Source organism: Pecten maximus, chromosome 9 (assembly GCF_902652985.1).
Source record: "Pecten maximus chromosome 9, xPecMax1.1, whole genome shotgun sequence".
NCBI classification, from domain to species: domain Eukaryota; kingdom Metazoa; phylum Mollusca; class Bivalvia; order Pectinida; family Pectinidae; genus Pecten; species Pecten maximus.
The window spans coordinates 26,440,121-26,466,623 of NC_047023.1; the positions used below are offsets into that span (position 1 = coordinate 26,440,121).

At 35.4% G+C, this 26,503-nt stretch overlaps 1 protein-coding gene across 3 annotated transcripts in view; it reads right to left on the reverse strand.

The window, feature by feature from the left end:
* Positions 1 to 26,503, reverse strand: part of LOC117334459 (ankyrin repeat and death domain-containing protein 1A-like) — a 61,969-nt gene that overhangs the window by 25,121 nt on the left and 10,345 nt on the right. The window contains exon 1 of one of the 3 annotated variants that reach the window (XM_033894096.1): positions 6,275 to 6,718. The exons of 1 other annotated variant lie outside the window; for it this stretch is intronic. In XM_033894096.1, the coding sequence (XP_033749987.1) occupies positions 6,275 to 6,316 (42 nt within the window). In that variant the 5' untranslated portion in view covers positions 6,317 to 6,718. Of the gene's footprint in view, positions 1 to 6,274; positions 6,719 to 26,503 lie in introns of those variants that run through there. One more of the 3 variants, XM_033894095.1, reaches the window with a different exon arrangement.

Here is a 26,503-nt window from a genome sequence, read left to right on the forward strand (position 1 = left end):
TAGGTCCACTGCAGTATCTAGAGCATACATGTATGTAAGCCTTATGTAATCAGATAATTGTGCAGACATTCGTGAGTATTCAGGGAAAAGTAATCATATCTAGGCCCTACATGTACATAAGTTTTATGGAATCTTAAATATACAGGCTTTCGTGAATAGCCAGGGTAAAGTTATATCAAGGCCCTACATGTATGTTAACCTTATGAAATCATAAATACCCGTGAGTAGGGCTCCATGTAAAGTTATTATATCTATAGGCCCTACATACACGTAAGCCTTATTGCATCAGATAAATGTACAGACATTAGTGAGTAGTCAGAGTAACACGTAACGGAAACACCCCAATACAGATCTAGGTTTATGTTACCATAGACAGGAATTATATATTGAGTGTAAAGTATGACTTAATTGTAGACCAATGTATGATGCATGAGACCTGTGTATGTCATGTCGTCATTACAATTTCTGATATATCCATCTGCATTTTTCTTTTGAAAATAAATTGTACTTTGCAGGAATATATTTTGTGAGTATGAAGGATAAACATTTCAACTTTCCAGATAAGTTTCTATTTGATGGGAAATATACCCACACTTAATCAAAAATGTAATGCCATGGTATGGAACTTTGACAAAGTATGAACAACCAAGAAAAAGGCCAGATGTTCAAGGTATGAAAAATCAAGAAAAATGCCTGATCTTCAAGAGCGGTAAACTTCTACTACTCCTATGTAGAATCCAAGTAACTTTATTTAACTAATGTAAAAATGTATAGTCAGTGACACCACCGGGCGTATAAAGAGCATCGGTCACCTAAGACTTCATATCGCAACAGAAAATTAAATAAAAAAGTCGAATGAGGCCACAATGGCGGTTATGAGACAACTCCAATAACCTGTATTTCCAGAAAGTGCACTGTAAGAGTTTGTATCAGAGCCTACAATCTTCAAGGGAATCGCGATACGGGGAATAATCTAATCTCGAATTACTGCGACATGCATTTATTGTTTGGGAAGCATGGATGGTACTATTGAGAAACTTTAGAATTGAACAATAATCATGTTTAGCATGTACAATGTAGCATGGTTAGCCGTTGAGGTTAGTTTCATTGTCCAATTGGGGAAAATAATGTTAAAGATTTTAAAGTGTCCTTAATTTCAGGAAGAAGGCATTTATATACGATTAAAAATCCCATAGTGAAAATGAATTTCTTAGAAAGGTCATTGTTTCCTATCGTGGGGAATTTTTTCTATAGGTATGCCAATATCTGTTTTTTTGCCATCAATTTCAACAAATATGAGACCACCAACAAAATGATAATTCAATCAAATTAGTTGTGTTTTCTCAAAATTCAATTTGAATGGGATATGGTATAAAATAGAACGGAAAAGTAAGAGATTCTGTTAACAGAGACGTTGTTCGGAGGTCTAATATGGCTTACCTCTTACTGCTTATTGTACAGTATCCCAGTATCCTTTATCTTAATAGGATATGGGCTCTACCTTATAGAAGTATACAATTATCCGGGGGCTAAAATGATGACAGAAACTGTCTTCCCCCATCTTCTAGGTTCACAACAGAAAGATAAACATTTCATTGTTGTAATAACAATTACATTTCAATCGCGTAAAGTAAACTCAATATCTTTGATTAGACAGAAAGTAAACTCAATACCTTAGCCAATATTGCATGTTTAACAGACGATCAAACAAATCGGAATTATGTTTCTATTTGATATTGATTAAAGTTTCGAGGAAGTATGCATTCGGTAATGATGCTATTCTCAGTTGTAGAGGAAATATGAACCAAACTGTAATCCGGTCAGTTCAAAAACACTAAATCTAAACACTTCCATATCTAAGATGTTTCTCTTTTGTATAGTGCTTAACCTTTGGATATCTCAGTTAAGGAATCTCCTTAAGTTTAGGAACGTTGATAAAACTGGCACCTGACCTTGGAGAAGTAAAGCAACTATACTAAAATATAAAAAGACAACTTATATCCCAGTATGATATATCATGTATACAATGTGAAATCAGCAGCTTTCTAGAATCGTCAACATAATTTGACGTCTATGCCCGTAAAATCGTAAAATAGGAAATGTAATTATACATTTGAACTTTTAAGATATTCGCCTACAGTAAAAACAGGGAAATGGAAAATGAAGTAATCGATTTTCTCCGACAAGGCTCAGGAGAGTTGTTGTGGTTTCATTGAAACTTGAAGGAATTTACACACGTTAAAACCGGGAAGTAGAAAGTGACAAAACTTGATGGATTGAAGGACGAATATGAAAAAATCCAACAAGTTATCATGAGACGGTCTGTAGCAACGGTTCTGTGATAAATGACACCATCGCAAACGGTACAATCTTCTTTTTATCTTTCTTAAAAAACTTTTACATTTGCGGTTGAACTACTCACCAGGCCTAGACAATTGAAGTATGAGAATGATTAAATGTTCCACTGGAAAACATTGCCAGCTGCTTAAAACGCTTAATTTATAGAAAAAATGTTAACGTTTGCCAAACTATGTATTCTGTAAGTATACAAGTATTAGCGATATCTCTTTGGATTTCTATAGCAATATGACAGATAAAGAAATGACAGATAAAGAAATGAAAGATAAAAAAGGGACTATAAACGATACATTGTCGCTGTCACAGCGTTCTACTTGGTAAAGGCTTTGGTCGGTAATCACAGGCTTCCTTAAATGATTCGCCATTTTGACATGTGAAAAAGGAAAATAAAAGAACAACACTTGAGCACTGGAAAGGCAACTCCATTATAATAACCCTCATAATATTCCACAATTGGTCTTTGAGCTTTCCGAACAATAAATTATGTAAATGAACACCATGTTCAGTAATCACTGTGGGATTTCTTGTAATAGGAATGACGACAGACCGATACAACGATCACCAACCATCAGTTGTTAAGAAATAATTATAAATCAAAGACAGGCTTGTTTGATATCAAACAGTACCATTGTTACTTTGAAGTATGAAATTATGATGATTTCATAAAAGGCCATACCATATTCCATGCCCGTGGTGAATACTTTTGATCCATATTTGGGTGATTGTGGTCCCACTCTGTTGCATGACTCCATTGCAGTAGTTTATGTAGTACAATCCTACAGAGTCAGCTTTATGTATAGGAATCCTTTCACTTTACCATGCATTCACACTTATTGCCATGCCTTGCATTAATCCCATCCTTCGTAATATCCACTGTACATAACCAGAACTAGGCACATATGTAACATACTCTGGGAAGGAAGCCTGACTTACTGGCCAGCTTCTAGTCCTACAAAACGTTTTATATCCTATAGCTGTGCCTTTTACGATGTTCAACATAGTTTTCACACCATTTTTTCTATATATAGACACGATGGTAGCTTGAATTGTGAATATTTCATGTCAAAATGGCGAACCATTCGAGGAAGTGTTTTTCAATGTGATTTGTTGGACGATTTGTCACCTTGAATCTGAGCACGGTATGATGGAAGGCTTGCACGAGCTAACCTCTCGCCTTGTCATTGATTTTTATTCTTCCCAGTAAAACAATCAAATTGACGACACTATAATAGTCTTTATGGAGGTAGAAATGATGACTCTATTTCTGTTTTAAGAAGGACAGAAAGGATCGATTAATAGGTGTTGGAACTGAATGTGTTGCAAGAGTACATGTGATGATATTCAGAGCTGAGATTCATTGACAACAGTATGTGTTTGCAGCATTCGATATAAACATTGGGACCTATCCTATCTGTTGCTGCATGAATCAAATCACTGACTTATATATCAAAGTGTGTCGGATCTGTAGGGTGTGAATGTATAATTTCATGTGCAAGAAAATGAAATGATATAAACAAAACAAAAAGAACACAAACCTCGAAACGAATATACCGAAGATGTCAGTGCCAGACCGTAAGTCGCCAACTAACCTGACAGTTCACATGATGTAAACAATCTATAAAATGAGTTGCTGATGACACCGTCCTATAGTGAATGGAATAATGCATATTACAGCTCCGTGTATCATTCGTTGTATTCATATGATACTTTTATTGGCAGATATAACAACAACCAATTAAGTTGGAAAACAATGCCAGACAATGGCGAATTTATATAGCAGTCCCTATCTATATTCCAGTCTGAATTTCCAATCTAAATATGTAAATAAATAACTAATTTTCACCGATAGCCTAGCATATCTTTATTACCAAACAGTTAATTACTAATAAATTCAATATCGTTATTTGTTCACATACCGAAAAATAAACTATTTGCTAGTTACTAGTACATACGTGTCATTGTGTTAAAGTGATATTAGGTCATTAAGTACAGTGACATGGTAGAACCTTGTTAGATATATTGCGAGTTTAATGCCACTGCCACGTCAATCTTTAAGCACCAACATTTGATTTGGTATGAATGCGAAACAATCCTGAATAGAGTCAACCATCCACTCTCTATTGAGAGTCAATACACGTCCGCAATGGCTGTTCGTGAAGAATACCAATACAAAAACGGAATTACACTGCATACGCACCAATGTCCTGTTACATCACCCAGAACGGATGCCTGACTTCTATAGCAGACACTCTCGTATTGACAATAGTTATTTTCCTTCACCTACTGACACATTCACCAAATCTGATTAACGACCAGTCCATTCTTACCAAAAGCTGTCCTCGGGGAAGAGGCCTACATATGACCAGAGCCATCTGAAGCATAGCCTTAGGTCAGCGAATCCTTATCTTTCAGAAGAACATAATCTCAATTTAGCATAAGGCAACATAACTTAGATAGATGTATCGCATATATTGATGGTCTGGGTTAACCTCAATCTGACAACCAAACATAATGCATATTGTATAAACTATATATTGCAACTGATGAAAGATCTTATATCACTTTCATTTTCATATGGAATTGATGAAAAATCCATGAATTTTTCATTTTAGAAAATGGATAAAGGTGGAACATGGTTTAACCGAGCTTGTTCAATTATAATTTAAAATGACGATATTTAGAGTCCATGTCGTTTTGTCACCTTACAATGCATGCGGAGATGTCATGAAGTGATGGTGACATCACTGAAACAGGGGTTGGGGATGGGGGGTTGGGGATTTGTAAGGGTTGGGAGGCTGGGAAGGGTTGGGGTTGTAGGGATTTGGGATTAGTAATAGTTGGGGGTGTTATATACCTATAACATGTCAATTACACAAAAAATAGCAACACTATCAATAATGAATATTGAAGCACTTTCTGACCTTTGACTAGTTCATTTTGTCAGTTTAAGATATAACGTTGAAACTATAACGATGGACCAAAACCCAAGACCACTGAGACTGGTAATATGCAAACCAAACTACTATTCCCTTCCCTGCTTGCTTAAGACACAGCGACCTCATGATTTAACAGCAGTCTATATACCGACGCTGTGCTTGGGAGGACGGGGTGCTATCCGTTGACTTGTCATGACCGATTTGTCTGTACGGGAACAAAACAGTTGTGTGTTAGTGAAACCTTAAAATATTCATTGCATGTCACGGTAGTGGAGAATGATCCTGGTCGAGGTTCTCTATTGACTCTTAATATAACCACTACCGCAGCTATATATCATTTCTACGATGTTAAGTGTACGGAGGAATCAATACAGTATGATGCTATTTATTTACATAGTCATTTAAGCAAATGCGATATTAAATCATATCACGTTACTGTTTGCGTTGCCGTAAACGGTCGAACCCGGATATAAGGGAGGTAACTGTGCATTCAAACAGGTGCTTAATGGTGGATAGAGGTGCCAGTGTCAGTCGGTCTTTACGACACATATAATCAATACTAAATGTCAATAGGCCTTTGTTGTTAAGTAAGATACAAAGGAAACGCGGCAGTATATACTAGGCTTTAGAGAATATGTCTAGCGCTACAACTGTAACATGGAACAAGAACTCTATTGATTCGTGTGAGACATACTTGATTTTATCACGCTAAAGTTCATTACAAGTATATTCTATCCTTGAATATAGAAATGAAAAATAAAACAGATATATGTCACTATTTGCAATATGGTTTTAAAAAAGTAATTAGAAACATTTTTTAATTTAAAAATATAAGAAATGTAAGCACATACTGGTTGTGTAATATTATTACCATATTAAAAGTTATTGATATTATTTATCACCGCCTAATATAAAAATTCGCCCCATTGCAGATTAACTGCATATTAAGTATATAGATAGAGAGGACGGAAATATACAACCTCAAAGGAAGGGAGAATGTCCATGATCCTGGACAAGTCCATCCTGGCGTCTTGATCACGGAATCAGATCCACATGTAAAACCAAATGTCAGATACCAGCTCCTAACAACGATATTAATTGCCTACAAAACTAGGGCGGCTGTCCATCGGTTTTCCAGGCGAAAATCACCAGCCAACCATTATATATTTCCTTCACATTAGCAGACATGCTTTAGGAAATTTCCAATAAATAACGTGTCTTGTGCGGTATTTTTCAATATCCATGTAACCATGGGAACACAACATCATCTTAAAATGATAACATACACATATTCTAACTATCTTCACGTGCTTCTTCCAATAGATTTCACCGTAGGCTTGATACAGAGACTACTGTCTTCTATGACATGTCACGCTTGGGGAGTACTGTCAGCGCTCGCATGATTAAACATGGCTGGCAAATCAATAGAATTTTCATTAAAACAGTGCCAGAAAGCACAGCAACGAGGACAGGTGTACATTGCACCACTGGTGGCTTATACACGCACACCACGAAAGCACACAGTTTCGATTTTTTTCTATGTGCCCTACGACTTAATCGCTCATGGTAGGGGCATCTCGTTGTCTCCAGATGATTATTTGTGGTTACTTCCGTAGTGCTTATGTCTCCAAAATACCCACGGTAAGGTTCGGGAAAGTACTCCCATGACACCGGGAGATGCGTTGGTGACCCAGATTTTTGCGACAGCCTCAATTCTAATTAGAACTGATAAAGTACACCCTTGTATTAGGCGCCCTGCAAGCTACTCCAAAACGTCCAGGCGATAGGTTTAATAGGCTCAAAAGGATTAAAACATTACCACCACCACCGTTGGGTTTCCATGAGATAAAAATTTAAAATACCTATAGTTCTACCGGTGTCCAAAAACACAGCTAGTGGAACTGAAATACGTCCTTGAAACGGAGTTCTGCTGGCGACTGAAATATCCAAACAGCTCAAAATTCCTGTATAAGGTTTGGGACATGTGCGGTCCCTTGATCTCAACTGGCATCAAAACAGTATATATATCTGCTTCAAACCCATGGTGGTTTTGATAAGGTATACCCGCGCCATTTGAATATTTGATACCAGCGCCAATCAGGAGTCAGGAGTCTAAAATCCAGCTACACGGGGATTTCATTCCAGTAGGATGGCTTATAGATTGACAGATAGCTTGCAATACAATATACTGAAACATTCATAATTGTCTATGTGCATTGAGGTCCTAGAAACATATTTGCAATTTCCATATACTTTATAGCTGGGTTTAAGTTGCATCAATATACGTCTATTATACAATGGAAATATTGTAATGGCATAAAGCATTTAATCAATACGGCTCCCCTTTCTCGGTTAAACACGATACATTATACACGCAATTGATTCCGGGAAAAACAAATACCAATGAACCTAATCGCATAAGAACGCATTAAGTTGTACAAATCCAGGAGTATATGTCCGCTGTACTTATCGGATTCTATAGAGTGATACACCTCTAGTACAAGGGTTTGTTCGATATTGAAAACCAACGCTGTTGTGCAGAACGCTGATATCATATTTGTCAACAAAGTATAACGACACTTTCTCACCCTCTCTCCCTTTCTTTCTCTCACTTGCATGTAGATATAAAATGGGATTATGTTTGTCGACATGGATTTGAAAATACTCTTAATGTTGACATAATACTTTTCTGGTAGATCATACCCTCCTCATGTGACACCGTTTTCACCTGAAACGTGTGTCTTTTCGTTCATCTATATTTATATATTTATCAAAACGGGAAGGGGATGAACAAACTGATGAACCCAGCCAACAAGGTCTATGCTCAACCTATCAATCAACGAATGGAATCCGAACATCCTCAAGAGGCATTATTATCAGCAGGTTGTCACATTTACTATGTAGCGTTAATAATTAATGAACAATGGGTTTGTACTAGAGAGACTTCTCAATGACGACGTCCTCACATTATGTTGTGAACTTGTTTGCATTATAGTCGCAACCGAGGTCAATTACAGACGGAAATAAATAATGCTGGGTTTGCATATTTATTTAATTAATGATTTAATTGTTTATTCATTTATTGTGAAAATCATTCTGCCACGAAAACAAGCCGACCAATTAAGCTTCAACAAACACATTGCACCAATATTACATGGTGTTAATGCCATTATTTTTTATTTCGATTGTTTGAATAACAATGTATAACGTCACAATTTAACTTAAATTATGTCACGGTCTTCATAACAACAAAAACTTTATTGCATTAAGTTATCGCCTGGTAGGATTCTATTTCACCCGGAGAAAGTATAATTCTTACAATATTTTCATATTACAAGCAGTTTTCTTATTTTTGGTCTCATTTAACTATCATGGTAAATGGAAACCGTTTGTAGAATCATCTATCAACGAAATAGACACATGTTTTACCTGTACGAGGAGAATAGTACGTAAAATCAATAGTTTGTGGTAGGAAAGAGGTTTCATGTAACACATTTGGCACCTGTCGTTATTCCACAGTAGAAATCTATGTGACCCTGGAGGTTTCTTTAATCAATACAACTTGATGACTTCATGTCAGCAATTGTGTTTCTTGTATCTTGTGTACGTTTCCGGCACCGTTCATGCCGGTAAGTTGCCTGCAGATGGCGTGATGTGTTGTGGGAGTAATGGTAGTCTCCTGGAGTAGTCATACAATGTATGTAATTACCTATATTGTGTATACCATAAAGGTTAATGACTTTTACATGCATATGCTTTTACCAATCTGTCTGCTTCATTGAACAAACAGATATCCAGATGCATGTATGCATATTGAAATAATTTGTATATGGGCCACCCGGGACAAATTCTGGTCCAAAAGTAATGTTAGCCTTGCCATGCAATGTTTGTGTATCATATTGAACACTATACAATGACTTCCGTTTGGGATGTCACTTTTACAAAGTAAGTGCTTGTTTATCATTAAACTATAATCTAAAGGCGCCACTACAAAGGTCTAAGTGACTTTTTTAAATGCACATAGTATTCTGAATAAAAAGTCTGTATTCTGTTTGTCGTATTGTTGTAAATGTCTGAGACATTCAAATATGTATCAGTCATAGAATATACATCTTCCGCCAGACTCGCCAGACTATAATTAAGTAGTATCCAGCCAATCTGTCATACGACTCTTCCTTAAGCAAGCAGGACAATGGTGAAGATGCCAGTTACTTAGCATGATAGAAAGACTGCTCTTCTAGGCGTGTGATGAAGCAGGAGATTGTCCGACCATTTTACAGCAGAGGAAACAAACACAACCTATTGTGACACGTTTCCCGATAAAGACATAAATTGTAAGAGACATCCATTAGCTGCAGAAGGGCTTGTCCCAACAGTCAGTAAATACCGGAACAATGAGACCACGCTCCAGCAACAAAGCATGAAGAATGGAATCAAAACAGTCATGCTATACATGTTCATAATTGTACAAAATACACATTAGGGAATAGATAGAGATAGAGTATAAATCGAATTATGAATGTAAAACTACGTCATGCATATGTTTTGTCTTTCTAGGAAATGTCAGTAATGTTAGAGACCACTAATATCGAAATCTAGGACAGAAACTAAGGCAATTTATGAATCCAAACAAATGTAAAAATACAGACGGATCTCTGGAGGAACACTACTCGATCAATTTAAAGCCTCTCTATGTTTTCATAACATATAGATTTTGACAAAATTACAAAAATATGTTAAAAAGTAGAATAGATTAATACAGTAGTTTTTCATAATTACAATTAAAACTGGGAAACAACACACAGACTACGGAGTATCTCTAATGCGGTGCTCCACTCTCTATGTGTAAATGAGCCGTGGAAAATATAGCATACATACATGCGCAAACTTTTGTTTTTGGGGAATAGCAAAAAGGTGATCATAGTAATGCATCAGAAGCCCAAAGTCGCTCAAATGTACTGGTTGCTGTCGGAAAGCAAAGAAAAAGAGTGAGCAAAACCACATCATCTACTGCTTACATAGTTAACGTGCGCTGTTAGACAAACATAAAAGATATGTTTCAATTTCATTTTGTTTATTAACTTTGAGCTTTACAGCTTTGTAGCTCACCAGTTTATATAACAATTCATACATTGTACAATCGGGCACTGCATAAAAGCAGTGTAAAGCAGACAAAATATAAATTGTATTGAGAATGGACAAGTCATGACATAAGACATTAAATCATAATTTTTCCATAGTTGTGTAGCATCATAAACATATTTGCTCAGCATTATTAAATATTTAGAACTAATTGTACATAGGAATTGGGTCAACTTGAATACAGGTGGATGTTTCCAGTTCTACTTTTAATACATGTACATCTTGATGTTAGTGTTTGAAAAACTTGCACAGACGTCTTATTCCTCTTTCAATATGCAGGTTAAACATAAAAAGCCAGGATGAATTGGCAGTGAAACTTCTCAGATTCTGATTCACGTTCTATTTTTATATGTTTAATAATTACTTTACTTATGATTTGTTATCGTTACTGATAAGAAATAAAATAAAATAAAATGAAGATACTGTAAACGTACATATTTTAGCGGTAATTTTATTTTAGCGCTTTGCGCGCTGGAAGCCTTGCGCTAAATTATGATTGCGCTAATTACTTTTTGTACGTTTTATTTCTATAGAAAGTTCTGTGGATGCGCTAATTCATCATTGCGCTAACTGGCTAAAATCTGCAAATGAGCTAAAATTTGATTGCGCTAAAATAAGTACGTTTACAGTAACCATAAGGGATTAAGAAGTTTAACTTGATGAAATTTTATTTCGAACGAATTAGACTGCATGAGATGGCACCATGTATTATTCAATAGTACATCCAATTGAGATGGTTAGGGATCATATCTAACTGATAGATAGGGAGCATATGTTTGTCCTTTTCGTCAAAATGCTAAAAAAAATCGCTGAAAGGAGAATGCAGAAACATCAGTTTTGTGAGATGTATTATCGCATTATGTAGAACCATCGATATTTCAGGACTTTAGAATAACACTTTTAAAAGTCGAAGCCTCAATCCCTGCCAGATCAAATATCGCCCATCGGAATGAAGGCACTTTTTTTTTTTATAAAATGCAATGAAAAATGCAAAATATCATCGAAATATCTATGGATTTATTAGACAGATACATTGTAAGTCAAATTGAATTATTAATTGAAATGCGTCAAAACGTTTTCGACCTAACTGAGCTCATAGGTGAACTAGGAAGGAATTAGATACCGATTGGACTACATTTGTGTCAACTGAAACAGAGCAGAAGCACCAACCCATTTTCAAGCAAAAGTTTGGAGGTTATTCGGAATCATAATTACTTTGTATAATATCAGCATAGTATGGGTTAAATGTTTTGTCATATCATCAACAGTAAAATACGTGTTGACCTTTTACTACGTGACCGACTGTTTTATCTGATAGTCATCATAAATAAGTGAAACAGTTGTACAAGTCATAGCCTTGTAGTTTGTAATACACTCCAAGATTACATCGTTAGATATTGTGGCTTGTTTTCAAGACAGTCTTGTACACAAGAACCTTCCCCTGTAAATGTTTCATGGCTTGTTTTCGGTCGCCTTCAAGTTATCAACATTTTACAATTTGACATTGCCTCATTTCTGATTTTTAGTTGAGCATTCACCCCTTTAAATAAGGCTTTGGGTTCTGTTCCCTGGCGGAAACATACCCGTGTCTCTTAAAGTGTGGTTGCTTCTCTTGCTTAATTTTGGGAGTGGGACGACGGGTTTGCCATTGCCATTATATTGTGACCCGATTGGGGTGTCCTGATATGTTTTTACGAGGAAGCACCAAGTCGGCGTCAGTTCTGCGCTATCACTAGGATAAACACGAATATACCGTAGTCTCCGAAAGGACACTCATCTCATAAACACATCTCGCACACAGAGGAGGTCGTCCATAGCTGTTGATAAGATATTAATTAAAACTAAACCAAATGGCCCTTTGCATCACTGACAATTACTAGATTGACGAAACAAATATATGACGAAGTTTAAATCGTGTTTGGGTTCTACTGCATCAAAACTAGGATTTATATTGAGAGGTGCTAACGTCTTGTGTGTCTTATATAAACCTTTGGGATTCCAGGTGGTAAACACTGCCAGTTGACTGCATGTCTCGTTTAAATACATTTGAATAGTTGATTGACCCTAAATATCCACATACGTTTGACATTCTTTGAAATTTAAGATCGAAATCATGTAATTCATTGAATAATTGGGCTTTTGCACAATATCCAGATTTCGAAAACTCTTTCCACCTATATTTGAGTTTCTCTCGTCATCTCAATAGCAATTAATTAATACTTCAAATGTGTAAGATCGCAAATGAATCCTAGACTGATGAAACAGTTGTATACAATAGGTTATATTATACAGTTATCAAATGGGTATGAGGGCGATAGTAATTTTGTCAGCCCCGAAGCAACAACTGTTGCACGAAGGCTTTAGCCAGAGGGCAACCGTTGTTGATGAGGGGCTGACAAAATTACTATTGCCCGAATTACCCCATTTGATAACTGTTTTATTATACTTTCACGTTTTTTTTCTCTATATAGATGTTTGTGCTGGTATAAGAATCTGCCATATAGTCCTCCATTAACTTAACAGACGTTTGTATGACCCTTTTAGTGTTTTGGCTATATCTGTCCGTTAATAATGACTCGATCTCTACGTCTGTGGCGTTTTGAAAACGCGTGTGTTGAGCCATGTTTGACAGTTTCGTGAGAGAAAACAAAATGTTAAGCTACCGTCTGCAACAACAAACAATCTGTGTCAATTAAGCGCTTGCATGTCGTTGTGTCTTTCAAACGTTCTGACGACGTTACAGCAGGGGTGTGACAGTTCGCCGTGTGACAGTTTGCCGTGTGACAGTTTTTTCGAACTGTCACACGGTGTGATAATCCTGGAAACACATGCGCAACCCTCTCGAGGCTGATAGTCAAATTATCACATTACTTTTACAAAGAGAAAAAAACGTGAAGGTATAATAAAAGTTTTTTTGGTTTCACTGTTGACTTCAATGTTTTAATATATGTTAACCAGTAGGAGACTATTCCCCTGATATTATCACACAGGGCTACAATGCTATTCAATTAAAACACCCAGTAGACTGAGCTGTTGTGTCAGTGACAAATACAGGCTATGCCTTATAATCTCGTTGATAGGGCATTCCGTGCAAATGCTTCTTATACCCTTGTCTCAAACTTTCATTTTAGGGCACGTAAAATATACCATCCTATTCGAAACTAGTGGTAATTTGTTAAGGGCCGGTTCTTTAAGAAATAACAATAATGTATATTAGCGTACACCCTATGTCGAAGTAAAGAGCATGTATCACCATATACACTGCAATCAGACTGGACGGGAGATTTCAGTAATGTGTGGCTGCAGGCGAGGAAGCTCATTGATTTGTACATTACAACATCCGAAATATCATTAGAGGAAAGGTCAGCCAAGAATCGAAAGTATTCATGGCAACAATGTGTTTGGATAAGCTGTATTCCAACTTTCAAAAATATTTAGACGAACCTTAAGATTAGGATTTAGAAATTAAATTTTTTTGTAGATCTTAAAAATGATCTCGAGAATAAAGTGAATCGACTGAAGTAGTAGCAGCACCGTTTGATTTGTTAATAAGTTCGATCTGTTCGGGATCAGAGAATGTAAAGTCGTCTTACCAAAAATACAAAAAATATTTTATAACATTCATATTTCGTTTTCAAAAAAAAAAAAAAAAAAAATTATATGAAAGTGCTATGATCGAGTGTTTCAATCGTTGACAGAATCAAACAAAAGCAAAATACTTGAACATGTAGTTTTTGCTGAACTTTTGAGCAGCATGTGGTCATTTGGCGTTGAAAATTGACATTTCTCAGTTTTGTGGAGAAATTCTAAGAAGACAATTTTCAGATAGTATTATTGACCACAATGCTGTACACACTAATATGAAACTGCCAGGGGGCGTTGTCGTCGAGATGAAGACCAGTAGATACAGTGTATTGTTTCTCATCAAATTGAATCAGGGCACGTGATATATTGCTACTTATTATTTCTTCCTCAATATATATCGCTTTCTGAGAGGAAACCAATAGATTTATATCGATTCCCCTGTATAATTAACAATGCTCTGGTGCTAGTGGACAATCCTATAATATAACAGAGCGACAGAGAGTCTTTCTTTATATGATTCATCGAGTCTGCCCCCTCGGAGAGTCTTTCTTTATATGATTCATCGAGTCTGTCCCCCATCATTAAACAAAAATACCACTGTGTAGTCTATATACTTTACCATTAGTTACAAACAGCCTGTAATAAGCCATTGTCCCGGAGTTTGTAATCCATCCCCATTAGCTATCAGACGTCATACCTATATCCTAGATTGTATATTTATATCATGATCAGCATTTATTTTCTGATATTGATGTGCATCGGTAGTATAATCATTAATGTATTAATGGCTTGTTTTAACACTGGTCTGTGTCTTCAAACACATTACCTAACTGTTCAAGATTGACAATATATACTGCAGAAATGGAATGCAATTTTAGAAGAAGAAAAAAATGCATCATATAGCTGTTTCGTTCTTCGAGGACTCGTCAGTGATGCTAAGGTCCGCCAAAAGTCTAGAAGATAACCAGATATTTTATTAGATAACTTGGTTATGAATTCCTCAAAAATGTTTTGTTACAATATTTGTCTGTGGCATTGTAAACTACAATATATTAGACCAAATTGAACGAAAATATTTTCATGCGAACATTGAAAAAAAATCAATATAGTAGAAAGAGTCTATTCTTCGGGGGGGAAAACGCCGGTATGAAGTATATGGGAACGAAATCTTAATCAATGACAATTGAACTTCCTGGCTGAAAACATATTTTTTTTTTGTGACAAAACAAAAGTCTTATACATTGTACTCCCATAATTTGCCTTAGGAATTAAACAGACATTACAAAATTGTTTACACGGCTGTATTTTCGTGTTGCTTTCAGGACTATGAAATAGCAGCTGTACAGAAGATAAACATAAGCGATGTCCGTTGAGAATTGAAAGCTTATTTGAAATAACTTTTATCCACATTCTTGTCTAATATGATGTATTTCCAAGTCGACACTGTACACTATAAACATCTTATGACGGGGGCCGGTCTACCAATTAAAATTTCAAAAGATTTTCCACGAAGCCCATAACCTTGGGAGAAGTTCTGGGCGTCGAGAATGGTTTACGTCGAGAGAAAAGTTCGATTTCCTTCAAACAGCTAGCAAGGTCAGCAGCTACGAATTACATTACCACAGCTGTCATTGGCATACGTATGTTTGGCTTCGCAGATCCAGGCTCCTTCAGATAGGATTAACACTAGGAATACCACTTAAGATACATGTAGAACAGACGAATCAATGGACGATGGTTTAAGTGAGTGCTAGCTCCTGCACCTGATACTTGGAAAGCATTACCGTAACATCAACCTATAGATTGCATTCCTTCAAGTGTTGAAGTTTTCACCTATAAAACAACAAATCGTTCAATCAATAACCGAACTGCACTCTGAATAAGCTTCTACAGTGAATGTTTGGTTACTATAGCGATAACAGTCACTTAACTGATAGATATATCGTATTTGTACTAAAACATATTTATTGTAATAGTGTTAAAAATATAATTGTATCACCTCCTATTTGGTCACTCTGTAATACTTTCATTGCTTCCTACTCTGTGTTTTCACATAAATATTCTCATGTGTAATAATGCTGATGTTATCAGAATGAATCAAATTATTGATGATATAAATTAGGTAAGTATAGACAAAAAATAAAAGGTTTTAATGTTGTATTTGCTGATGCTATAGATACAGCTATAGATGACCAATAAAAACAATTACTATCTGACCAAAGGATAAACCATTAATGTCAAACGCGATAAGTTCAAAAATAAGACAGAGGAATAGAGTCTATAAAAAACAATACCGACCAGTAATCCTGGTCATCGGGCTAATTTTAGGATCATCAGAAATACAACCACTAGCGTAATACATGTACGTACGTCCAAATATCTATATTTTCAAAATTAAAAACACCCTCTAAATGATCGCAATGTCTCATCTTCTAAATGGTGGATAATTGTAAAACTTACAACAACAAGTCGCCTCTATTCAACCATTCAGTTACAATAACATTGTTTGATTTATCAACTCGCTTGATAAAGATGAATGCCTTGTGGATTATGTTATAATAAAAACATCCTCTGACAATATTGATCCTTTGTATACGTATTAACATTTTATTTCAAGAGCAGGATATAAGGAAACAACTGACTGAGGGTATGACATTTTACCTCAAGTTATTAAATTTTTTTCTCCATTACTAATTATTCCCCTTACTATGTTATTTAATGAAACATTGTCAACTGGTTTTATTTCTCCGTCTTGGAAACTTGCTAATATCAATACTATATATGAAGGAAAAGATGATAAAAAGATGTCTCAAATAACCGTCCATTTTCTACACTTGTCGCAGTAAAATATTAGAAATAAGATATTAAAAAAAATAATAATAAATAAAAAATACGCATTGATATAATCATTTACTGGAATTTGAACTTTTAAAATAGCAATCTTATTCTTCTATACAAAATTCTTACAGAAACTACCCCCACTCATTTAACTGAATTACATTTTAAGAAATGAACGATTCATTACATTTCCTGTGTGTAGAACACATACTTATGCCTAACACTTTATTCCGTCGACACTTAAAGATTACGATGAACTTTCAGCAATTTACATCATTTTGCCTTTTTGAATAACAACAATTCAAGAGAGCTGTCAGTGACATCATGGTACTAGACAAATATATATACTCTATATCTATGTCAACGTAGGTAAAATACATCCTAATCTGCCAGCTTTGAAAACCCTTCAAATAACATTAATATTGATCTATACATAGATCATCTTCTTGAAAACCAACGTGTACCTGAGATAATGCCCATGAAACTGTACATCACTTTTTCTCATTTGTAACTAATGTGATTTCAATAACTCTAACACAATACCATCAAATTATATACTGAAATGACGATGAAATATTTGCTGAATTCTATCATTCAAAAGACAAAATAATAACATTCGTTCAGGTTAATCTGTTTTACATAAAAAATTGTGATTCTGAGAACTGTTCAAATGAACAGAACGGTTAACATAGGTGAACCCCGTAAAATACTTCACAATCTGATTAAAATCCTCTGTGCATGGCTGAGCAGGAAGCCATAAGCAGACGCTGTAAATAACATTTAAGTCTCAGTATGTGTGTATTTTATCCATTTGTCGTGTTTGGTGTATTTGCTAATTATGTTGATATGTTACCATCCTCACACACACTTAGGCAAGGAAGGGGCACAACCCATACGCCAGACGATACTGACGAGAAAAACACGAGTTGCTTCCCATTGAATGTAAAATGACAATACAATGTAATTTGTCTATGGCAAAGCCACGTTAACATTAGGGAGAGGATAATCTATGTATCATCAAAATAGGTCTTAAAAGTGGATTTTTTTTTTCAAATACTTCCATTGTTAAAAATGTCAATGATTTTATATTTTATGGAAATAGGTATAAGTACTTTGAAACGTATTTATTAAATTGGATTTCAATATTTTGTAGAATGATACTAATAATAAAAACAAAACCAGTTGCACATCTTAAATCGCCCAACACAAACTCTAAGATTTGTTGTCATCAAGATACTTTAGTGAATTCATTGTAAACCCGTTCGGAACTGGAGGTTTCGTGAATATGGTTGCTCAAACAGTATATAACACGTCATTTTCTAATTTTTACCGTATATTTAATTTCAACGAATTAAAACTTACAAACGCATTTCTAATTTTCGCAAATGTTTCGATGTTGAATTACAAACTACATGTATCTAACACGTGCAGTTTATTTCGCAGATACTGTTCAAATTTTCGTGTATTTTTATCAAAGCATTAATCCGAGACTATGAATAGTTTCGTTCTCTCATTCTGAGAGCATAATTTCTCATGATAGGCGAACAAGTTTACAAGTACATGATTGTGAACTTTACTGAAGCGCATTTCTAGTCAACAGCATTTAGTTTATATTGGTTTCAATATCTTCCAACAGACAAAATGGCATACCCACGTGAGAAAACTTTTCCTTATATGGGCCATCATTTTGTTTTCACTCGACACTAGTTATATTGAAGACCCTATTAGAATATGAAGCAGACATTTTTCAAAGTCTTTTAATCTGACACTCATACATCTTTCCCTACACACACACACACACACACACACACCCACACATAACGTTATTGACCATGTTGATGGGAGGCAATGTCACAAAGACTCTTGAAGATCAGCCGCTTTACTTATACCGTTACCAGTAGACTACTTATGATATCAAGTCAGTCGCGTTCAATTCTCGTTAATCTCACTAACGGTTCACTTGTTACCGCCCTGCTCCCTCGTTTTATAATTTGAGTTCCTAGGATTTTACCATCATTTGATTATATTTTCATTAATATTTTACATATCACATTTTATCAACACTTAGACAGCTTCTGAAAGGTACAACTTTGAGGAGCCATAAAAAACAAACCAAGTGACCTAAATCTTTATACTTTATAGATTTGTGACCACAACGGCATGGGCAATGCACCACCAACAGGAAATTTGAATCAGAGAAGGGGCCATTTTGGAAACAGGCCCTTAATTTGCATAGCGGGTGGCGTTAACGAATCACTAACCCTTCTAAGACACGAACTTACTCCCCAAAGACTTATATCAATGGTCTCCACCAAGATTCATATTTGCTGATATTTTGTCCTCGCTTTCACTCTATTTCTACCTGTTAAGGCTTTCCATGTTTTCCATGTAAATATTTTGCTCATATTTTTCCTGTTTGTATCGATCCTTCCATGTCGGTATTTGTTTTTATTCCGTTTTGCTTCCATAAGTGAGATTTGCTTCGGTTTAGTCTCATTGGCCCACTTTTGGAAGAAAGTGAAGTGTTATCTAATAAAGAGAATATATTAAATGGACCCAATTTAAATTCCCCTGTAGATTTAGCGCCACTATTAGTTTGCAATTAGGACCGCGGTAATGGTTTTCCTGTTAATTCGTTCCTGATAAGGGCGGTCGCAACCAAGTCCCTAATGGATGTATTCCTTGGGGACTCCTTTGGATTTATAACATTATAGCAATTAAATGTTTCCTTTTTTGATTAACAATAGGTCGAACGTCATCGGTGTTAATATAACCGTCTTGGCTGTGTGATGTTTATAAATGGTATATGTAGGTCGATTTTCAATCTTAAGCCCGTGATAGTATCGCTGCTCCATTACCACCGGAAACGTAGATCTGTTATCTAGAGCTGCTGTATTCATCACGTGACTTCTGGTCTGTGGTTTTGTATTGATTTGACATCATTTATCTAAAAATATGTATCAATTCCCCTGGTCCCTGAAAGTCTATTGTCAAAAAATATACCATAAATTATCATGGTAGCGAAGTGTGGAGTCAATTCTATCAGTATAATATTTGACAAATGAGTCTGTATTGCCTTAAGATTAGTATAAATATTATTGATTTATTCCTGGACAATAATGTCGTGTCAGAGGATAGTCCGTAGATAAAAGAAGATTAGCATTGCTGGAAAAAGGAATATGGCAAAAACCACCCCGATAACACAAATGCCATGATTAGCCTTTCCCTCTTAATACTGGCCAGTTCACGTGACTGCTAATGGGTATTGTTTCATTCAATGATGGTGGTGCACTGTTAGGTCTGATAAATATCCCGCTGCGGTTGTTGTGTGTCCATTAGGCTCTGATAATACGGGAGTGAAATGGCCATCATTGATTTGTAATGGATGGACAATAAACGTGTGTTACACTATTTTACCGTCATGGACGGACAATAAACTTGTGTTACACTGTTTTACCGTCATGGACGGACAATAAACGTGTGTTACACTGTGTTACCGTCATGGACGGACAATAAACGTGTGTTAAAATGTTTTACCGTCATGGACGGACAATAAACGTGTGTTACACTATTTTACCGTCATGGACGGACAATAAACTTGTGTTACACTGTTTTACCGTCATGGACGGACAACAAACATGTGTTACACTATTTTACTGCCATGGACGGACAATACACCCGTGTTAAAATGTTTTACCGTCATGGACGGACAGTTAACCTGTGTTACACTGTTTTACCGTCATTGATGGAAATTAACGTGTGATACACTGTTTTACCGTCATAAAGTCTAATTCATGAACCTATTATAATGATATATGAACCAGAATGGATGTATATGAACTTCCTTTCATACATCCAGAACGTCCGAACCGCATTTATCGATTACTTTTCTTTTTTCCTTTCTGAATGTTTTCCCTTCCGCATGTATCATTAAATCAGTCGCTTGTAATGATAACATTTTATATCCTTGCAAAATCGGTTCTCTGAAATTTTAAGCAATACAGAAGTCGATATATCGAGTCCCTCGGGGCGTATGACATTTCTGTGTCTTGTGTTAGTTATACGGTTTATACTGAGTGTTCCCGATGTCGGTGCATTACATTTTAGATAACAGTTATCTTAAAGTCATGTCCCTAAACATATAGGTTATGTAATGACAAATCGGTTTTGTATAAAAAAACCCCAGAAAGAAGCAAAAACAAGAATAAAAAATTAAAACCGTATATCAATTTCGTTTTTGTAAAACATTTCCAATTCCGCTTTTCATTTTGATATTGTATTATTTTGTGCTTTACCATCCATTTAATCGGTATTGGCAAAAGAAAATAGTAACACATAACAGGTACTGTCTTGTGAACACACAACAAGAGCATTTGAACTCGAGGTCGATGCAAAGTGACACTACTAGATATTGTCCAACAGGTTGTATGATGCGAAGATTTAGCAGGTTCACTTACTTGGTTGGTTATTCAATGCTATGAACTGATGAACAAAGTGAGCATTCCTTTTTATAATCCTTTCAGTTGCCATTTTGATACAGTTTCAGTTGTGTTGGAAAGATTTGGCTTATCGTATGATAAGCTAGTGTACACTTTCAATCACCAAATATCTGGGTAATTTCAGTTTACATGTAATGTTGCACTGAAGAGGAAGAGTGTCTTTCCGCTAATAGATTGCATCATTATTCATTGGTCCAGGTAGCTTACCAATGCAGATGTATAATAGATGAATAAGATTTGCAGGTATTTTTATTGACAAGCAATATGTTGTATTGGAATATGTTACATTGTTTGTCCAATCCTTTTACACAACAAACGAGTGCATCATCTTGCAGCAACACTGTAGTGATTCGAAGAACACCTGACTTTGATATCGCTTAGATAGGATTAGTTGGGAAACTACGTTCATCTCTTAACCAGTAAGGATAAACACAGTGAACTCGTCTTGAATGGAAATAGTATAACCTCTTACAGTGTAGTTTCTAGTATCTCATCACATCACAAACTTCATCTCGTATTTGTAATTCATGTTGTAAAAAGATCCTTAAGATATGTTTTCTATAAACTAAGGTCTGATCATAAAATAGAAATACGATAATCACCAGTGTACTGTGCCATACCTAGACCGATCTTTGTTAAGCAGAATTATAGCGTATTTGCCTAAATGACTTTTTTTCTACTGACTCTCTAGTACATGCTTCATTTTACATCATATTACTCCAGAAAGAAGGTTCTCTTTCATCATCTGTTCAGATATAACAGACAAAATCAATGACTAGAGACAGTTTTCATTGTGACAGACAAAAAAACTATCAATGTCCTCCAGCAAATACTGTATACATTCATGCAATTGACTCTGATATGTTGTTTCTTATACCATCGCTACCCCTCGTACTTGTATCCATACCTTTAATGCATTCGTTACCCTTCATGCCCTGTCCTAAAGTGATACGTATGGTGGCTGATAACGGACATATAATAGACAAAATGTTGTCTTGTCGCGTCATCAATCCAGCAGAAAGCAGCTCATACACCAAACGTTATTGGGAAGACCCGACAAGGCCGACATTTTATCTATAGGATCTCAGGTTGCTGCAGATTTTGAGAACTAGCCCAAGCAACGAGACTACAACACGCCAAGGTGTCAAAAAAGGCAGCATGAGATGGCAGTAATCAGCCACCATATATATGCGTCTAGGAATGATAAAGACATTGACAAATATAAACACGTTGTGCTAACATTACGCTCGGAGACATACAGTGTAATATACCAAATCACTCAGCATGCAATCTTCTCTCCTTATGGACTCATGATAAGTAACTCTATCATTTCATATATTCAACCGATATATTTTAGAATGGTTGTATTACAAAGGATAATATGAACATGTTATAACATAAACATTTCTATTTCACCATGTTCTTCTGTGCATCATCGCGCATAAACCATTGACACCAGTTTGAAGTTCAAGGTTCTCGAATTCCACCGAGAAAGACTTGTAGATGACATAAAAGTCGACAATGCCATTTCTAATTAGCGTTTCTTGTGAATGAGCTGTGTTCGTGCGCTAGGCGTAAATTAGCAAGTGATCGTGACAGGAAGAGTAGTACCGTACGTTGTATTGCTGCCGACGTGTCTCGCTTGTGACTCAGTCAAAAAAACTACTGCAACTTTTCCAATACAGTTGCCACTTAAGAATAACGTAACAAGTAATACGATGATTTATACACCACACGTATCGACGTAATAAACAGCACTAGACACTGAAGTCCTGTTGACTACTATGATACAGGTTTGATTCAATACATCGTACATATACGTTTCCCTGAAACCGGTTCATGACGGGTATAACGATTGATGAACTATATGGCTCATGACGCCTGTTAAGAATGCTTTAGATTGAAATAAAGCAAGTAAACCCGTTTCAAAAGAAATCTACAAGAACAACGCTCTCCTAAATACTGTCTTAAGTTTCTTTTGGAACATTAGATAAGTTAGATAAGATAAAGAACGTTGATAAAACCAGGTCCACAGCTTTTCTCTCTGAAGGAATTTCACCTTACAATAATTGCATTATTTGCTTCTGTGTAAGGTTTTCGATTGGGAATTATCATTGGGGCGACACTTTGTCATTCTGCTTCGTTGTTTAACTACGGTTATGTCAAAACATTTTACAGTTATTTGCAGTACTCATATAATTGTTTGATTTGAAAGTACAATTTGCAAATTGTTTCATCACTGATCTTCCGCCATAATTGTTGACGAATTGTTGAGGTTTCATTAATAGTTAGAGCATCATCTTCTGAGACGCTGCGATATTGTCTACAAATTAAAATTCCATAATGGCGTCTCAGTCACGTGGTTATTATCAAAGCTTACAATGACGGTGATTCAGGATGTACTGCAAATGCAAGGAACTCAAATATCAGCAATTCTTATTACGAGGAAAATATTAATAAAGCACAGAATTTAGCAGTTTTTAAAGAAATGTTTCTAAATGCATTGTTTAATGACGGAACAATACTACAAAGAACACAGTTAGCTATATTAACACACCGTGTGTATTACAATATTTTGTCTTCAAAGCTGGTGATAAGTATGAAATCTTGGCAATGCATTTACTTATTCTTTATGACCAAATCTGAAGCAAGTCCCCATAAAAGGATAGAAGTTCGTCATGTTGAATTAATTACATCACATTATTTAATCATAAAACACAACGAAAGGTTTGCGTATTGCATGTACTAAAACTAAACCTAATTACGTTTTGAAAAAAAAAACCCGTCAGCGAGTATGACTTTTTTATAGACTTTTATTATTGAATGTTAGTTTACCTTTAATTATATAAGTAGCAGCCTCTGATTTAAAATAGAACTGTACTGTTCTGTCAGATGAAATATAAAACATATCACAGTGTCATCTCACTTGAGAAAAATCAATGCTGAATGGCACAAATTAACATCTGTTTGGAGGGTGGAGTTTAAAATGTTTGACATTTTTGGTGCTTGGTTGAAGAAAAATAAGAAACGAAAAGAAAAATAAATAAATAAATAACTTATTGATTTTTATAGACGGAATATCCACCTCACCTTTCGTTCCTGGAAAATGGAAACAGCGTGTTTATATATGACATATGCCAAACCAACAAAGGGATTATCTAAAAGGCAAATCTTGTAATTGATTCGATAACATGGTATCTAATCTATATGCAATGTATTATATAGATACTGGATAATTCATGAATATCTAACACGACAATGACATTAGATATCACATATAAATCTTATAAAAAGAGTTATTATTTTGTATAGTAGTATTCAACAATATTGAGACCTGTTATACATATATCATTCAACATTGACTCAAACAGTATATGAATCGAAAATTGAACCCTATTGTGTAATCGTAGCGTTGGTGTACACTTGCATTACACAAGAGTACATGTATGGCAATCGATATACCGGTATTGATAGGTGGTTCATCAGTTCCTGGTGGTATTCTGTGATAATTTTATCTGTTGCAACTAGATAGCATGCTTCAGTGTCGATACTGATAACAGATACGTTGGCTATTGCATTTCGTTTGAAGTTGTAATATGGCTTCTTATCATGTTCAAAGAATATTAGTGGCGGTACAGTCGGTATCTGATATGGAACTGAATCTCGTGCCACAATAAACATGGAAACTGCTCTCATGGTAATGGACTTGGTCTTATGATCAAAGAAATTAATGACGTAATTAGAAAAACATGTATAATAACTTGAAACTAATCAATATTGTATTGGTATGTTATTCAAGGTCTGTTCAGGAAGACGAATCTTGTTTCAAAGATATGAACATATAGGTTTTTATTTTTAAGCAGGCATTATGGAACATGCAATTGATTTATATACTAAAAATACTTTATGTACAAATAAAGACACTTTTGGAAATCAAAAGATGAAATTTCCGTTATAAAAATGCATTAATTGTCTCTTTCCCTCTGAATTTTAGGATTTTTATTATTCCTAACTTTACAAATCTTACCAATTAATGGGGAAATATATGTCTGTTTACAAGAAAGTTCGCAGACGGCCAGTTTTGTTTTCAAATTCCCGTGCGATCCAGTTTTTTATGTAACAACAACATCACCGGTGATAAAGATTCTGCTACAGTTTTCAAAGAAATAAAGCAAAGTTACATCCACCAGTTGGCGCGAACATTTGGTTCGATTTTCTTGATACATTATTATTGCGCAGGCGACATGATATATCGAGAACGAAACCTCGAATTTCGAAGATGTACATATTTCTGCTACAATAGGAAGACGGTACATGTTTATATATGTGACATCGTCAGGGTTACCACCAGATTAATATGCGCATGCCTGAACAATGACGCATTTTAAGAGTGATATATCTGAAAGACTAGGCCATACTGCATCGTTCCATTTGAATTCAATATAAATTTAACTTATATTTCATGCCACCAAATGATGCTAAAATTTCCGGAAATTAAGAAGTGTTCTTCAACTGACAAATGGTTATGCTTCAAATGTAATGTAGAGGTTCTCTCTTACTTGTCATCATTTATACACAAACAAATTTGAATTCAAACTGCATTAACTTGTACTTCTGTAAGTAAATTATCTATTATACTTAAGGTATTTACTGCTTAAATTAAGCTATTCGATTCTCTAGTCTCTATTTGTACATCAATCAACAGTGTGAAGAAGTAGAGCACCGACGTCATTATCTTTATAACGTACCATACGCTTGTCACTGAATACCGAGGGCAGAGGACAGACGTATTGTAAACAGGAGAACACAAGGATTTATGTTGTAGCTTTTATAAGAATATCAATCAAATCTAGACTGGGAGAGTGGCGTCAAGGGGAGGTAATTACTCCCGGAAGATTTCTATCGCGTGAATGGCACTCTGATTCTCCAGTTACATTTATGGATTTCTGTATCCTTATTGTTACTTTATATTGAATATAAAACCACTATTCTGACATGAGATCAGATAAACGTCTGAAATTAGAAACAAAAGCTACCTTCATCGGTTGTTTGAATCATAAAATGCATTGTAAAAGGCCAATTTGATTGAATGAGGTACTTTTAGAAGTGCGAAGGACTACATATCACATATAAACATGTACTACC